An 18,585-nucleotide genomic window follows, 5' to 3' on the forward strand; every position below is an offset into this window, starting at 1 on the left:
TACAGTACATGACTTCAAATGTACTTAAGCACGTTAATTTGCACTTCAATGCACATTTTTGGACTTTTTTTAGGATAGTGCTATTGTGAAATCAGAATTCACACAGTAAAGCATCTTTAAGCAACCATTAAATCTAAAAACAAACTGTAAAAGAAGAGTGAATATTCCCCTTTTCTCATGTCGCCCATCCCATGAAATGGAATCCTCTGCTGATTCTTACTTGGGGAAATAGCACTTCCCAGAGTGTTGATCTCCTGGTCCCCTGCAGCAGTCAATACTGTGTGCTTTACTGATTTGGCAGCGGGAAAAAAAGCGTATTTACGCTCTTCTTTTAAAAAGGTAACAGGTATTGAGATTTTATTTTCTGAACAGGGTTGCTTTAAATCCTGCTGCATCTGCATGCTTTTTCTATGCCCCGCATTAAATTACGTACATTGCAAAATGCCTGCAAACACGTGCTGGTCTTCAAAATAACCCCTTGCAGCACCTTGGATCTGAGGCACATACTGTAAACAAGGGATTGACTGCTCTCCAAGATGAGAATAAGCCTCACTCCTCAATACTTCACAGGGCACTAGAGGATCTGACACTTGCCAGTTCAATGACAGAAAGCAGGGCTAACAAGAAGGAAGAGGTGGGTCTTCATACTGACAGAGAGAAGTTGAGGTCCAGTGTACAACCCAGACCCAAGATACAAAAGGCTCCATAACAATTGGTCTAAGCAGCAACACAGACACAAGCAAGCAGCACAAGGTGCCCACACTTTAGCACTATTGGCAACCAAACTGTGTATCGTGTTAAGGTAGAATAAACAGATGTAAAAACATAACCTACCTGGCCCGAGAGATTCTTTCCCCATTTGTCCAGGCCGACCCTTCTCTTTTTTACCGAAAAGTCGACCAATTGATGACTTAATTCCTTTTTTCTTTGGGGCTTTATTGAGCGAGTCTTGGCTGCTGTTGCTGCTGCTGCTGGGATTGCTTACTTGCCCATCCTGTGAGCCCGTAGAACTATATAAGAGAAAGGAAGTAGAAGTATGTATCAAGTGTGACAATGCGTGTGAACATTGTAGCGTATCATGAACCAGTGAAAAGACTGTGTCAAACTTAGTTGCTTCACCACCTACTCATTGGGGTGGGTTGTTTTAGTAACCTAGATTCCTTAACTCGTAAACCTCCAAAAACATTCACATGGAGAAGAATTGGTTCCGAGGCCTCATTCACACTGCCATAAATATGCTGCGCATAGATGGGTGCAGAGTTTTTTTCCCCATACGCAAATAAATGGCTCCATACACTTAGCTGCGTATGGAGCCGTATTTTTGTGCTGCGTAAAAAAAATGAAACAGAGATGTGTTCGGGTTCGGAATTTCTGCGTATTTTATGCACGTGCGCGCGTATATGCATGTACAGTGCATTCAAGTTTTCTATTAAAAATTATGCATTCTGGGATTGCATACAGTTCACGCATACATACGCATCTATCCGCATTTACAAATATGCCTTCAATTTTCCTCTTGCGTTGTGTGAATGAGGCCTAAAAGCACAACTGCAGCCAAAACCTTTTTTTCTAATTTTGGAAAGTGAGGAACACATAGGAACCTCTTTTAGGTTATTTGTTGCCTCATTGCAGAGATTCACACTCTTTTTTTCAGTAAAATGGGGAAGGCTTAGAACCTTTGTCAGACTATTGTTAACATATGTGACAACTGTTCTCTTTTCATGTCCTACCGTCAAAGGGACAGGAATTGAGATGAAATCTACCCACAGAAACAGTCACATGAAAGTGAAGTTATAATAAAACAGATCTGCATACTGCTAAAGGTTACATACTTTCTAATGTCTCGGATGTCCTCATGGCTCATAGTGTGCAATGCTCCTTTATGAACGGAGCTTAGTCGCAAAGATCTTGGAGAGGAAGGGGGAGAAGTTTCGCATCGTATCGTAGTCTTGTCATCTCGGGAATCAGTACCTGGAGGCTGGATAGGGCAAGACATGCATTAGACACAATACACAAACACATTCTCCTAACTGTAGCATAAACACTACAATTCAACAAAAACATATACAAGCTGAATCCCAAGCAAAAATGAAAGCCCACCAATCAAAAATCAAAAAGTTGTGGCCAAACTGATAAGCCTCTACATTTAGGGGGGGGGGTTTCCCCATCCCTTTCTGGATTGGATTGCACCCTGTTGCCTTAAAGGCATTTGAATCTGACCCTTGGCTACCTATGTAAAGCAATTCAAAATTGGCCACACAACCTATGTTGCTGGTGCCCTGCTGTCTCTAAGCCATTTTCAATCTGACCCATGATCCTCCTCGTCGGCTACCTGTGCAAAAGCAATTTAGCTTAGCAAAGACAAGTACTGCAAATGTTAGATGTATTTACCGATAAAAACCACCACCCATTGACTTGACACAAGAGGGGTTATTCACAAAAAGGTGAAGAGTTTGGAGAAGGCAGGAGAAGGGAACAATCTAGGACAACATGGATGAACTGGAAAGTGAGCTGAATTCGTGAATGTTTCCTAATCAGCTATGTTGGCCTAGATTGTTCACTTCTCCGGCCTTCTCCAAACTCTCCACCCTTTTGTGAATAACACCCCAGGGAGTCTGGTTATCTAAAGGTTAAGCAGCTACAAGAGCTGCTGGGACAAGCAGGACAACCAGTATAAATACACTTCACATTTTTACTGCCTGATGCATTTATGCTGTACAGAGAGCCATGGAATTCAGCTTTCTAATGTAAATTAACATAATGGGAAAATATATTACAGAACTGGCCACATAATTCCCAACCTCATCTACAGATGCAATTGATTTGAATGGAACTAGTGATCTTTTGCAGGGTCTGGTGTTCTCATCTGGGAGTCTATTTGTGTATGTGGAGTTCCTCTGGGTAATCCGTTTTGACCTACACTCTAACACAACTTTGACAAACATTGGGCAGGTGCAATTTTCCATAAGTAAGAGGTTCTTTTAATGAAAGCACCCATTAATCTTAGTGAGCGCTCTCCCTTCTGACAATACAACTCCAGCACACATATGCACATAAGTACATGATCAGCTGTCACCCAAATGCAGAGCCGGAAAGGCCAGATGCAAAAGAAGACCTGATGGAAAATGCCAGCGGTGGAGCGATAAGGGGCAGCATGGAGGTCGGCACACTAGAGGGTTATAATGGCAAATTATGGCAAGAGCCCACCCACGCTAAAAGCACCACTTTAAGGTAAACACTGTTATAACAAGAAAGTACTCGCGCACTAAAAATACACTATACTTCCCCCTTTAGAAACCAAACACTTGAGAAAAACCGTCACTGCTGGCAATGTCATCAAACTGAACAGATATGCTTGTGTATGTTCATGGTGTGTGTACAGAACCATTATGAATGTCATATGTGCCTGAAAAGAATTCACAAACCAGGCTAAAAGCATATTTATCTTGCACATACTTTTTTCACATGGATCAAATGCCTTTTCCTGAGCTGAGCAAATAAATGAGTTAAGGTCCATGTCATGGAGGTTTTCCCTCACTTGAAACGCACATCAAAAACGCAGGTCAGCAGAATCACAATTACCTTAATTGAACAGTACACACGACAGTTCAGACCTGCTTTGTGTTGCATGTCCTGGAGTGTTTGAACTACAGGCAAAGCAAGTCAAATGCAGAATGTTCTTGTCAAACGCATGCATTTGAATATAGAAAGCAAACTTAGTGTTTGAATAGAACGTAAAACCTTAAGATCAACTCATCAAGAAGAAATTTACTATAAAGCTGGCCATACACGGCACTATTTTTTTCAATCAATCTGCGGGCTGAATGAAAAAAAACCAAAAACAGATTCCTCTATCAAAGCTATGAGCACATCGATCAAAGAATCCCGCTGTTTATGTATTCTGACAACGGCCGTCACAATACCACAACAGAGCTCATTAGCTGCCAGCTCTGTACGTACAAAGATTTTGCGACTGGCTTCTTCGATCAGCTGATCGAAGGATGCCAGCACAAAGGGTGCCAACAGCGGCACCCACTGTACGAAATTTGCACCGTGTATGGCCACCTTGATGCTGCTTTTTGGCAGCCATGTATTATCAAGCTATGAATTTAAGAGACTGCCGACATCTACATAAAAGTAACTTCTTACAATGCGTAGTAATAAGCTAAATGTCTTCATACAACAATCACAGTTAAGAGGTCACAACACGATTTCAAAATAAAATAAAATTTGATAACCACAGTAATGCTCTATTAAAGGTCACGTCACCCAAAACAGTTATTTCAGAAATGGAGACTGGGGAGCCGATTCACAGGCAGTCTGCTTTCATTTCTCAGGGATCCCCCCAGCGTTAGTTTTGCTCAGTACAGCTCATGCGTCAGATTGGAGTCTTCCATCTCCTGCTGCTGAATGTGTATTCTAAATCTTCCAACCGTATTATGAATAAGGTAAAATAAATGAGGGATAGTGACATGGCAGGCAGACAGCTCTGGGGACTAAGCGGATGATTTATAAGGAGAGCAGACATGGTTATTCGCACTCCAACAAACCGAGTGAACTGTTCACTCTGCACTGCATGTTACGACTCATTCCTAAAATGCACAGAGCTGTGTGGAGCATGCAATGTCCCATAGAGTACTGTGCATAATGCTGCACAGGGCACTCTGCAAATGCGGGACACTGACAGGTCATGTGACTGGGGCTTTCCTCTTACCCATTAAGTGAAATCGGGCTTCCGTTTTCTTTGGAAAGCAAGCAGGCAGAGGGCACCTTTGTAAAACACATTGCCATGCTTTATAAATGTGCTTCAAGTCCAAATCACTGCTTTATACACCGCCCCCCTGATGAAATACCAGTTTTGGATAAGATGAAAATCTTAAAAAGAGTAATCATGACACAAAAAAGGGCATGCAATAGCACAACAATGGTTAACAGATAAAATCAGCAGGCTATTACCTTTCTACGATATTTCCTTAAATCGCTAGGCTGATAGAGACACGCAGAAAGAGGAGTTAGTAGAAGAAAGAAAAACCATGAAGAGAGGCAACACTATCACCCATTATTACCGGAGCCGTGTAACTTACAAGATTACACAGTGCACACAGCAGAAACCTGAGAACATTAACTTACTGCTAAAATGATTCAAGAGATGGTGACACACACAATTATGGGTACAGTAAGAAAAGTATTACGTAGTCATTTCAGATCAGTCACTGGAGGGCAGCATTACAGATACAGTAATTGGATGGAAGAGAGAATAGTATTAGTTCAGGAACACCAATACACACCGAAAACCCAGGTCACTGAAGAGGAAATGCTATACAGCAGTAGAAGGCCAGTTATCATAGGACAGCATTGTATATCATCTGCACAGACAATAGGGGGCAGTATTGTGTATTTGTACAGGCACTGGAGGGGCAGTATTGTGTATTTGTACAGGCACTGGAGGGGCAGTAATGTGTATTTGTACAGGCACTGGGGGGGCAGTATTGCGTATTATTTGCACAGGCACTGGAGGGGCAGTATTGTGCATTTGTACAGGCACTGGAGGGGCAGTATTGTGCATTTGTACAGGCACTGGAGGGGCAGTATTGTGCATTTGTACAGGCACTGGAGGGGCAGTATTGTGCATTTGTACAGGCACTGGAGGGGCAGTATTGTGCATTTGTACAGGCACTGGAGGGGCAGTATTGTGCATTTGTACAGGCACTGGAGGGGCAGTATTGTGCATTTGTACAGGCACTGGAGGGGCAGTATTGTGCATTTGTACAGGCACTGGAGGGGCAGTATTGTGCATTTGTACAGGCACTGGAGGGGCAGTATTGTGCATTTGTACAGGCACTGGAGGGGCAGTATTGTGCATTTGTACAGGCACTGGAGGGGCAGTATTGTGCATTTGTACAGGCACTGGAGGGGCAGTATTGTGCATTTGTACAGGCACTGGAGGGGCAGTATTGTGCATTTGTACAGGCACTGGAGGGGCAGTATTGTGCATTTGTACAGGCACTGGAGGGGCAGTATTGTGCATTTGTACAGGCACTGGAGGGGCAGTATTGTGCATTTGTACAGGCACTGGAGGGGCAGTATTGTGCATTTGTACAGGCACTGGAGGGGCAGTATTGTGCATTTGTACAGGCACTGGAGGGGCAGTATTGTGCATTTGTACAGGCACTGGAGGGGCAGTATTGTGCATTTGTACAGGCACTGGAGGGGCAGTATTGTGCATTTGTACAGGCACTGGAGGGGCAGTATTGTGCATTTGTACAGGCACTGGAGGGGCAGTATTGTGCATTTGTACAGGCACTGGAGGGGCAGTATTGTGCATTTGTACAGGCACTGGAGGGGCAGTATTGTGCATTTGTACAGGCACTGGAGGGGCAGTATTGTGCATTTGTACAGGCACTGGAGGGGCAGTATTGTGCATTTGTACAGGCACTGGAGGGGCAGTATTGTGCATTTGTACAGGCACTGGAGGGGCAGTATTGTGCATTTGTACAGGCACTGGAGGGGCAGTATTGTGCATTTGTACAGGCACTGGAGGGGCAGTATTGTGCATTTGTACAGGCACTGGAGGGGCAGTATTGTGCATTTGTACAGGCACTGGAGGGGCAGTATTGTGCATTTGTACAGGCACTGGAGGGGCAGTATTGTGCATTTGTACAGGCACTGGAGGGGCAGTATTGTGCATTTGTACAGGCACTGGAGGGGCAGTATTGTGCATTTGTACAGGCACTGGAGGGGCAGTATTGTGCATTTGTACAGGCACTGGAGGGGCAGTATTGTGCATTTGTACAGGCACTGGAGGGGCAGTATTGTGCATTTGTACAGGCACTGGAGGGGCAGTATTGTGCATTTGTACAGGCACTGGAGGGGCAGTATTGTGCATTTGTACAGGCACTGGAGGGGCAGTATTGTGCATTTGTACAGGCACTGGAGGGGCAGTATTGTGCATTTGTACAGGCACTGGAGGGGCAGTATTGTGCATTTGTACAGGCACTGGAGGGGCAGTATTGTGCATTTGTACAGGCACTGGAGGGGCAGTATTGTGCATTTGTACAGGCACTGGAGGGGCAGTATTGTGCATTTGTACAGGCACTGGAGGGGCAGTATTGTGCATTTGTACAGGCACTGGAGGGGCAGTATTGTGCATTTGTACAGGCACTGGAGGGGCAGTATTGTGCATTTGTACAGGCACTGGAGGGGCAGTATTGTGCATTTGTACAGGCACTGGAGGGGCAGTATTGTGCATTTGTACAGGCACTGGAGGGGCAGTATTGTGCATTTGTACAGGCACTGGAGGGGCAGTATTGTGCATTTGTACAGGCACTGGAGGGGCAGTATTGTGCATTTGTACAGGCACTGGAGGGGCAGTATTGTGCATTTGTACAGGCACTGGAGGGGCAGTATTGTGCATTTGTACAGGCACTGGAGGGGCAGTATTGTGCATTTGTACAGGCACTGGAGGGGCAGTATTGTGCATTTGTACAGGCACTGGAGGGGCAGTATTGTGCATTTGTACAGGCACTGGGGGGGCAGTATTGTGTATTTGTACATTGCACAGCGATTGACACTTTTGTGTGTGCTTAAAATGGGTATTCAGGTGCGTTCCAGTGCGTTTGCATGCATTTTTATGCGTTGTTGCGTTCCGATGCAGCTAAAATAGGGAAAGTAGTATTTTTTTCTGGCTGCATCGAAACGGACTGCACTGGGGTAAACAGAGCACCAGAAGTCCCATAGGAAAGCATTGTGATTCATTTTGGATGCAGCTGCCAAACTGAACGGATTGCATCACAACTGCATCTGGTGTGAACTAGCCCTAAAAGGTATTATAAATTGTAAAGTAGCATCAAGGTTACCACTAAAGGGCCAAGGTTACATATTTTATCAGTTGTCAGTACAGCAGCAATATCATATAGTGTTACCGGCCCATTATTGCCAGCTTAGTGACCAGGAAACCACGTTGTCTGTCTGAGTGGATACCAGAGGGTGTAAGGTTATACAATACTAGTTCAGATACTGAAGGGACAACAATTTACAATGCTGGTCTAAACTTTACAGAAGCAAAATTATAGATGTCATCAATATTGGCACTAGAAATGTATTCTAATACAGTAAACACTCCTTTCTCATCTCATGAAGACAAATGTTTTACAGCCACATTAATCCCATCATTGGAGTGTGACGGCACTGCTGGGCTGTAGCTCTAGTTCAAAGAAAAATTATTTAGCTGTGCTTGTCCCTTTATGAAGATAGCTGCATCAGCACTGGTTGGTTAACACATTCAGGCATATGATCACATAATAAAGATGTATTATATACAATATAATAGAGCTGAATTTGTAGTTTACCCAACGAGACACACACAGTGTAGTAAGAATGTTCATTGTCCTAAAGTGTACCATATAGTGTTCCCCTTTTGACCACGGGAGTATATTATACATTTTAAAATGATGTCAATGTAGTGCATGCAGAGCATTACACCAACATCCAACCAACAATGCAGCCAAGTCAATAAAAATACTTCTGTCCAGTTCTCTTAATGCTTTAAGAAGGGGGGTGACAATGCTGCTGGAATTTCAGAAGTGATCATGCAGTGTTGTCATAACCCTCCAGAAAATGATCCAGGCCACTCACCTGACAGAGGTTCTTGTACTTAGTCACTCGAAAACTAAAAACTTCTGGCTTCGATACACCTTAAATGAGAACTATGAGATGAGTGATTTCCACTCACCTCATGGTTCTAGCCGACCTGTGACAATGAGACACAATGCAAATTGTTTCTCTGTGCTAAACAACGGGGAACATTTACTGATACTGCAGTTTAATGAAAAACTGATTTCCCAATTAAAGGTCAGCAGTCACGGACAGGAAGTCACTTCTAGAAAGGTTTTTCAAAGTAAAGGTCAAATCAATGAGAGTAAAGGTGAAATGTCTGACTGAAAAGACAGACTGACGTAAAACGAGTTAGTTACTCACAAGAAATACAAAATGAATAAAAAGGAGAATGAATACTCATACTGCATGTAGAGAGAGTCCAAAGGCTAATGCATTCTGCAAACAGCCGCTCAGTGGCCAACATGCCATCATATACATCTGCCAATCACTCCGGCCATACACCACTCGAATGCAAAATGGCAAATGATGTGACATAATCTCGAAAAGCAAGAAATTCTTACGTTGGATAACAGGATCATAGACTGGCCCCACCGCCGGTGTACACAGACTGTAGGGGCAAAGTTATGTGGCCACCCCACCAATTATCGTGGTCAGGTGTTCCCAGTAAAGGGTACTGGTAATGCCACAGCATACAAAGATTTTGGCTTGCAACCTTGTAGTAGGCCCTTTCCTGTTCCAGCATGGCAGTGGCCCTGTACACAAAACCAGCTTCATAAAGACATGGTTTGATGCGGTGGGTGTGAAGGAACTAACTGCACTTCAATCCTATTAAACACCTTTGGAGTGAACTAGAATGCTGACCAAGCCAGGTCCTCTCATCCAACTTCAGTGACATACCTCACAAATGCTAGGTTTAGTTGAAGGGTCACAAATTGCCACAGACACACTCCAAAATCTTGTGGAATTCCCTCCCAGAAGAGTGGTGACTTTTATAACAGCAAAGAAAGGATGGGGGGGGGGGTCTCCATATTAATTATATTACTGGTTTTGGAAAGGGATGTCCAACAAGCTCACCTAGTTGTGATAGTCAGGAGTCCACAAAGCTTTGGCCATATACTGTCTGTGTCAATGCAGTATTTTAGTTCATAGTCTTTAGTATCTTTTGCTAATTCTGCTTATCTACCACTGAAGATTTCCCATTCACATACCCCAACTCTGTAATAGCCTGCCAAAATAACCTCCTCCACTAATACACCTCATTTTCAAACTTGCGCACAAAGGCTCTGTATTAGACCTGAAAGTACAATCTGGCCAAATCCAGGTCTGGAGTAGAAGTATCATTTGGCCTATGAAGTCCTGTGGGCTGACTAAAGGAATGTCAATAATATTGTGGCGCGTACTCCAAAAAGACAAACTTTGTACAACAAATAAGAAAGCTGTTACCTCTGACCTCCTCTTGACAATGCTAACTGCCTGGCTGTTACACTGACCCACTGGCTTAAAAATCTTCTAAGTCACAGACTCAGAACAAGCATGCCAATCATGAAAGTCAGAGAAAAATCTGAATCAGGTAGGCAAACAGCATTTGCAGGAGAGGTCAGTAACAGCCTCCACTATGTTCCTCCGAGGAAAAGGTGTCCTTTACTATTCAGCACTTGGCTTCCAAAACATGGAAGTTAGAAGTGGCGAAGATTTAAAGTAAAAAAAAAACAAAAACATCAGAGATGCCATTGCCATCTTGTTTTTAAAAGGCACAAAGCTCAGCAGCTGATAACCGTATCCTCAGATAGAAGACCTGGTAAAAAAAGAAAATGTATAGCCACAGGGGACATAACTCCAATGCTGCATACTTGGTCCAGGCAGAAACTCGCACATAAGGGAAGCAAAGATGAGGATAAAAGCTCCAGGAGTCCGCACTTGCGAAAACAATTCAGCAATGGCAGCTCCAATATTTCTATTTTAAGTTCATTTTAACAAACCTTGTACAATAACTGGTTTTATCAGCATTTGGTTAGGGTCACAAATTTACACCGGTGCTCTTGAAAGGAATCCTGTCTTTAAGGGTTGTTAAACCCTCACGTTTTTTTTGCATATATCTACAGCTAGCAAGCAGTAGATATATGCAAAAACTTGAAAAACAAACAAACAAAAAATACCTTTTTAAACAGGTTTTAACTTACCTGTGTCTTCGCCGTGCGCTCCTGTCCGAACATCTGAAGAGTCTCGGGTGGCCGCAAAGGATCTTGGGGCGGGGGCATGCGCAGTTCAGATGTTCGGCCGGGAGACGAGGAGAGACACAAGGTAAGTATATGGAGCAGCGTGCACCCGCACAGACACGGTGGGACATGAGAGGACAGAGGAGTCAGCGCTGGATCGGAAACCCGCACCAGCGCTGGAGGGACAGCTGAAAAGGACAGGAAAGAAGATGATCGGATTAAGAAACATAATTTAAGATAAGTCCTTACATTAGCGTTGTGGGGGAGGGGGGGGATTTTTGAATTTAATGTCACTTTAATAGATACAAATACATAAGCAGTGCAGTTTTATAACTTCTCAGTCACACAATAAAATAAAGTCAGTGAATATGAAAAATCCCTTGTTTCTATAAAAGTTCCTGATCAGTGATTTAAATATACTAAAGCCATAGTATCAGCATGAGAGCACAGCAAACAGTATTTTTAGAATATCAGCTTACACATAATAATTGAATTACTACCCTTATACAAAGAACATTACTTTGCTTAACCAGAGAATCCTGCACCCCCAGTGTTTTCTAACCTCCCAAAATAACTTGGTGTGCAAAGACTGGATACATACCAAGGTCATAACGCCTAGTCTGTCCACTTCCCGGGCAGGGCTGTGAGGAATTCTTCTGGGAGTGGAGCGTCCGCTGCTAGGGGGGGAGGAGCCTGCAAGGGCAGTGCCAGGGAAAGAGGGAGGAATAGAGGTCATCGACCGGAACCGGCCAAGGTTATCTAAACTGCCACTGCCCACCCTAGACTCAATCTCCTCAGCTCTCTGCTCAGTCGTCTCCTTCTCCTCCTGAATCAATCTGTATGAAGCAAAACAAGAGTCCAGTAAAAATTTCGTAAAACACACACTTTTAAAGTTTTGTTTTTTCCCGAACATAACAGACATACACACGTGCCCATATGACGCATTATGGCGTGTAATCTTAAACCGACAGTGCATACAAAGTCCTGGCCCCCGCATAGAGCCTATTTCAGATGATTTTCATATAGAAGTCTATAAGGAAACCACCATCATAAGCCTGAAATGCGGACTGTAGCAGCTTTAAGACCTAGAGCAGGAAGTTCTTGGCTGAGGCTTTTTAGGAAAAATGGACTGGATTCATATAGACTTTTATTCAGCTTAATGGTCATTTCCCAACAGGAAGTAACCATAACACTTCTGTAGGTAGGATAAGTAGTGAGCAAACACTTTCATGAATTTAATTTTAGAAGGAGCAGGGTTGAACGAATCTGAACACATCTATAAGCATTAATGTACCTGATTTCATTATTAATGGCATCCAATTGTTCCTGCAACATCACAGCGAGCGTCTGAGCGTCCGCCTGGCCGCATGGGGAAAGGAGATCCACAGAGCTGAAAATGGTGTCTCTGTCATCCTCCATATCAGATATATCTACATCGCTTTCAAAAGCTTGGGCTACATTAGCCAGTACACTAGCCTGCTGGGCTCGCTCCCAGTCCTGCTCATTGAGAGTCTGTACCTGTAGAAACAATAAACATGTGAATAAGTCATGTGCAGCTTTCCATTGAAGTGAAGTAAGAAAATGGAAAGAAACAAAGCGAGGACACTTACGTGCTAAAAGTGGAGATCCAGAGAGTAAACAAGAGAGAAAAAGAACAAGACCTTTAGATAGAGATAGTAGAAAGCTCTTAACACAATATAAGTGCACAAAAAAGGCAAGATGATCAGGAATCTATAACAAACATGCATCAAACAACCAGTGTAAGAGCACATCTTCCATCAAAGCCACTGGAAATGAATGTCAGAATTCCTGTATAAAGTATTACGGGAATATTAGCCCTAAAACACCATAACCTGCCCACAGACTACTACATGCATGGGGACCTTTAAAGCCCAACTCCAGCTAAACCCTTTTTATTTTTAGATAGAGCCTCTGTTGGGTTTGTGTCCCTATTGGAGTAATCACCATCACTTCCTGTCCCATATACATATCTCTCCAAAGTGAGGGAAATCCCTCTTAGACAACTGTTACCAGAACAGACGTGCACACTGAAAGACTTTCCTTCTAACCTGGAAAGCAACAACAACAACAACAACAAAATTGTGGTTTGTGTCTAGCTGACACTTGTGCATCTATTTTTGTCCCGGTGACACCAGGACAAGAACTTAGGTTTTAATTAACAGCCAGTGATCATACCCGACACCCTTCACTCACTCACTATTCAAAACAAAAAAAGATTTGACTGAAGTTGGGTTTTAATGCGACTCTGTTGCCATGTTAAAAAGTATATACTCACCTGCCTTCACATCAGATACTACTGTGGGTCGCATGGTGTGGTTTCATCCGCAGAGCTACATGTCACTACTGAATCTATAGGGGCTAGTAGGAGGAATAACAGAGCACAGCGGACAACCAGGTAGCGGATACACCCAAAATATGTATTAGCAGTAAAGAAGCCGTTGCTAAGCAAGAGAATGAAGGTCACAGGGTTGGATGGGGGGGTGGGGGGGGGGACATTTATAAACTTTTCTTTTACAGGTTGTGCCTACCAGCAATGTGTTTTGTGAATGTAAAGTTAGCCAATGCGCTGTTCAGTGTACAATACCAGCTCCTACAGGGATGAATCGCTCACCTTCACGTCACTCTGGGCCAGCCAATCAAGATGGCTAAAGATGTTGAACTTAGAAGAAGCCCAAGTGAAGAAGTCAGTGGCAGCGACAGGCAAAGGACATCACAGCCATTGCAGCACTGAAGTGGGGACCTTTGGCAGCCAAGTCAGCCATAACATGCACAAATATGCTGTGTATACTTGTACATTATGGCAAAACCCTGAGCGCCAACAGTGGAGTTTTATTCCATTTTAAAAGGAAAAAAAAAACTGTAATTTGGTCATTTGGTGTTGGTCATTTTACACTTCTAAAATGAAACCATCTACCGAAGAGCCCAATAAGAAACCTTAGTAAAGTAAAACCAGGAACAGAGGGCAGCACAGAAGAGCCTTCAGAGTGAAAGGTAATGGTAAGCAGCTCATGTAGCCTTCTCTTAGGCAAGGCTTTTACTTCCGTTTAACAGGTTGACAGACTTGTTAAAAACCAACTCCACCCAAACCAGTTTTTTTCCTTTCTGGGAGAGACAGGGTTGGGTCCAATCTACTGCAGCGCTCTTATTGCTGTCTAGGACCCCAGGATAATTGCATCACATGGGATGTCCTCCGGAGAATTCTTTATAGGAACATAAAATCTTAGTCAGAGAGTAGTGATAAGAAGAATGTTTGGTCACAAGATTCCCACAACTTTCATATAATTGGAAGGATGTGTGAATCCAATAAATAAAAGAAACCTAACTGATTCAATTTAAGCAGTACATTAAAATAGATCTTGCACCAAAATGTGAGGTCTGCCATTTACTTTGACCTTCACCCAGCAACAAACGGCTACAGTAAATAAAGAGAAAAACACAATTTAACTATGTTCAACTTACTCCCAGTGCCTAGGCAAGGATGAGGTCTTGCTTCTATATGGCAAGATCCCTGGGAATGCTGGGTAGTCAAAGTCTAGCAAGAATATTGCTACTGCATTGAGCTGGAGCATCATCTCACTAGGTTTGGGCTACTAAGCAGGAGTGCGATGGCTTCCTTTGCAGTACAGAAGCCAGAAGAAAGGCAAATATATTTAGGTTTTTAAGAATGTATTGTTTTGGCGTGCTTGTAGTGCAAGGGTGACTACTGTATAAATAATCTTGTTGATGTACACTTTTATCCCTACACAACACAAAAGGGTTAGTATACCTTTGAGGGCTCATCGCGCAGAGCAGCTAGCCGTCCTTTCTGCGGCCTTCGTAGAACCATCGAAGAACTATAGTTGTCCGAGTGGCCGTCAGATAATGAGGAAGGAGCAAGAGCATATCGGAAGTCGGGCACACTGCCGAGGTGAGGCCGGCTGTACAAGAAAAGTAACAAATTTGTCAAATAAGGTCGTTCCTTTCTCTCATCCAAAGAATATAGCTTGCCACGGCTGTATTCACTAAATGGACAGGAAACTACAAGGAATTAAAGTGACACTAAACTCAGGAGTTCCATTTTAAAAATGCATTCAAGTAACTTAACTAATAACAAAACATTTTTGCTTTTGAATCACTCTGAATTCATGCCGACACTGTCCTTCCTTCTGGAGGGTGGCTACTTTTGTTCTACATGGTCCCTGTGTGTGTTGTAAAGTAGCCACCGCTCCAAATGCGCTGCACTGCTGCTCTCTCCTTGTGCAGGAACGCTCTTGCACAGAGGTAAAGTTTCAGGGCCCATTCACACTGGATGTTTATTTCTAGTACAGGCGCAATGCAAGACCAAGCAATTTGCTTTGTTCCAGATTGGCTCAATACGGCATGCAGTACTTTTTTCAGCACGGCATACCGCGATACAACCGCATTACCCAGCGTTGTGTCCATAGAACTTAAAGAAATGTAATTTATGACATTTCAATAAAGTTCAAACAAGAAAAAAGGAAACCGTGCGATGTGTCGCAATCAAGAGCACCAGCAATGTGCCAGGCACACGCACACAAGTAGCAGCGAGGGGTAGTACGGCTGCTGGTGTGAATGGACCCTTACACTAAATCTGAAAGGAATGCACAAAGATACCTTAAATTTAAGCATTATTAGATTATACTGAAATTCAGCTTTAAAGGCTATACACAACTTCAAGCTCTTATTTCTGGACTATGCAACAAAAAGAATCTCCCGTTGATTATTGTGTCTCAAAAATGTAGTCGATTTAGAAGTGAACATACCTGTGATGAAGGGATGCTGCCCGAATCCTGACTTGCTCATTCTCGGCTCTCAGTGATTCTATTTCAAGCAATAGCTGATCCTATTTTAAAGGCCAAAAGAAAAAAACTATAAGAAGCTGAACTGATGCTGAATGTCTGCTCTTTCAGTTTTCTACAACAGCAATTCTAACATAATGCAAAAGTACAGCTGGCCATACACTGCTCCAAATTTTCTCTTCAACCCGCAGGCTGCATGAAAAATAGAGCAGATTTCTCCATCAACACTATGAAAGTGTTGATCAAGGAATCCCCGCTGTTCTTTCTGTATTGTCAGCGGCCGCCGGCAGAATATCTGAACAAAGCCTGCAGGCCATTGGCTGCCGGTTCTGTACATATGCAGAATTTCCAACCAGCTGACAGCAGCACCCATTGTGCAAATTTAGGCTGATTCCTCACAGTACAGAGGTACCCCGGTTCACGAACTTAATTCGTTCCACGATTCTGGTTGCGAACCGAATCAAATTTCCCCATAAGGTTCAAATACTGTATAGTACTGTATGCGCTAAAAAGCACACAAAAAAGCTTCACAGGTCTTGCTGCGACCTCGATCTCGACTAGAGGAAGCCACGACCACATGTCAGAGCGGGGAACATGGCTGCGGACGTGTTCGTCACCCGATTTGGAGTTCGCGAACGCACGCAAAATTTTGCTCAACTTCCTGTTCGTGAACCGAAGCATTTGTGAACTGAGGTATTACTGTATATGGCCACGTTAAAGGAGAAAGGGATTTTTACTCTTAAGATGAGCATTCATTGCTCAAATTTCATCAGAGTCCTTCTGACCAAGACAAAATTTGAGCAACCTGTGGCCTTGACACCCCCCCTCCCTTAACAGAAGTTTTGTACTCAATCAACTTTTGTTGAAGGCGTGTGGAAAATTGTTGGTCGAACAGAACAAGGGCTGCAGCCAATCAGCCCTACATACAGTAGGGATTTCTCAAATGTGACTGCAAAGGTGAAAATGCACCCAGAATGAGGGGCAGATTCACATTTTGATCACTGTGCCATATTCAGCAACTCAACATAATTGCAAAGCTATGCAGCATACAGTCCCAAGGTTGATCAAGGTTTGCACATGTAGACACTGCCCCACAAAGGCACAACCATATAACAAGTGATAAGAAGGAGATTATCTTATGCTGAAGGCAAATAAGTTCACCATATGAACCGAGCTGCAAAGTGGATCTGAAATGTCTAGTACGGCTAATAAGTTTAGAGAACGGCACACTGTAAATATTAAAAGTTAATTAGCGAAAAAGACAATTCCAAACTTTTTTGTTTTAAGCGTCAAACCCACCTTTTCATGCTGGATTTCCTCGATGAGTTTCTTGGCAGATTCCACGTCTCTAATTAAGGCATTCTAAAGAATGTGAAAATAAAGTTTTATTGCAGTCTAACCTGTCAAAAGGTTCATGAGCTAGATTTTTTATTGCACTATACATAATAAAAGGCATTTGTATCATCTTTTTAGAGCCTTTTAAGCAACACAGTAAACATCCCAGAAAAAGGCTACATTGTATTTACTAGTAAGATGCAATGCTAATGTAGAAGCAGAAGAAAACATTCATCGGTCAGTACAGTAGATAAGGGCCGAGCTGTGCTGCCTTGCACTGCTGGTTCCAGGGTTTCACTTCCCAGCACAGAAGCTACCAGCATAAACTTGGTATGTACACTCCGTATTTTAATGGGATTCCTGCAGGTACTTTGCTTTCCTCTCTTAACTTTCTAGTAATATACCTGGCCCAGCACTGGGTATGTAAGGACTTCTGGGAATGCGACATTAGACTGAAAGCTCCTTTAGTGGTAGGGAGTAATGTGAATGTTTTTAATTGCTCTCTAGTAGAATATAATATGCTAATGCTATAAAAAAAAAAAAAAATAGCAGAAAATTGATCCAGGACTGGCTGGTGAATAAATATCCCAAGCAAACAATAGACCTCATTGAGTCACCATCAATATGTATCACACAGCAATGTGCAGCAACCAACCGCCAATCAAATCAAACTGATAAACGCCCTAATCTGCTTGCTTGAGAAGCATTCACGAGTGCTTATCTTGCTGTAATACATAAATCTTACATGTAACTATATTTTAAAATCAACCCAGCTGCTTCTATGGCCAGAAGCATGCATTACCTTATCTTCTATAGATGCCATCCGTTCCTTGAGGTGAAGTTGTAGCCTCTCATTGGACTCTGACAAAAGCTTGTCCACCGTCTCAGACAGGCGCTTATTATGCTCCTCGTTCATCTTCTCTCTCTGTCGGGCCTAGTATGAAGAAAGTTTGGTAAATAATGTCCCCGAAGAGTACCTATAGACTGATTCTGTAAAACTGCTGCTGCGAGCTGTCATTTTCACAGTTCGCTTAAATTAGGAACAGATATTCTCAGACTCTATTAATAGCTGTTGTGCTAATAAGTGTTAGGAGTGTCAGATTTAAAACCCTGAAGGAGAGGAGAATCCAAAAGGAGACACTAAAAGGGAAAACTTGTAAACCTGATAGGACGGCAGCCTCCTCAAATACAAACGTTATATTTATTGGCGATCATGCGTTGAACTTAAAAGTAGACCTACTGCCCGCTGTCATATCCTCTGCACTCCTTTCCTACTTATAGTGTTCACTGTCATATCCTCTGCACTCTTCTCCTGCATATACCTCCCACTAAGACACGTATTTAGCAAGTCCTCAGCCTTGTTCTGTAATGGGCACACATTTGTTTATTTTCTATAAATATAATAAAAATAGAAAGTGACGCTAAACTCAGGAAATAAACCTTAAAAATCATTCCTTAAACCTTAAAAATCATTCAACTACCTTAACTATTAATACAAATGTAGCTCATTTGTGTATCACTCGGCTGTAGATCCTCAAATCCTCTCTGAATTGGTGCTGACACTGTCCTTCCTTCTGGAGGGGGGCTACTTTTGTTCC

The 18,585-nt window shown here is 42.9% G+C and overlaps 1 protein-coding gene across 7 annotated transcripts in view; it reads right to left on the reverse strand.

The window, feature by feature from the left end:
* The window catches only part of PPFIA1 (PTPRF interacting protein alpha 1), a 108,711-nt gene that overhangs the window by 25,545 nt on the left and 64,581 nt on the right, over positions 1-18,585 (reverse strand). For 3 of the 7 annotated variants that reach the window (XM_018554537.1, XM_018554533.1, XM_018554531.1), the window contains exons 11-20: positions 17,790-17,921; positions 16,952-17,014; positions 15,617-15,696; positions 14,620-14,770; positions 12,443-12,445; positions 12,127-12,350; positions 11,434-11,668; positions 4,957-4,986; positions 1,833-1,978; positions 835-1,010 (exon numbers count right to left, since the gene is read on the reverse strand). In XM_018554537.1, coding sequence (XP_018410039.1) covers positions 835-1,010; positions 1,833-1,978; positions 4,957-4,986; positions 11,434-11,668; positions 12,127-12,350; positions 12,443-12,445; positions 14,620-14,770; positions 15,617-15,696; positions 16,952-17,014; positions 17,790-17,921 — 1,240 coding nt within the window. The remainder of the gene's footprint in view (positions 1-834; positions 1,011-1,832; positions 1,979-4,956; positions 4,987-11,433; positions 11,669-12,126; positions 12,351-12,442; positions 12,446-14,619; positions 14,771-15,616; positions 15,697-16,951; positions 17,015-17,789; positions 17,922-18,585) is intronic. The other 4 variants (XM_018554538.1, XM_018554536.1, XM_018554532.1 and 1 more) reach the window with 3 other exon arrangements.

Source organism: Nanorana parkeri, unplaced genomic scaffold, assembly GCF_000935625.1.
Source record: "Nanorana parkeri isolate BGI_ZX_2015 unplaced genomic scaffold, ASM93562v1 scaffold163, whole genome shotgun sequence".
In the NCBI taxonomy this organism is placed as follows: Eukaryota; Metazoa; Chordata; class Amphibia; order Anura; family Dicroglossidae; genus Nanorana; species Nanorana parkeri.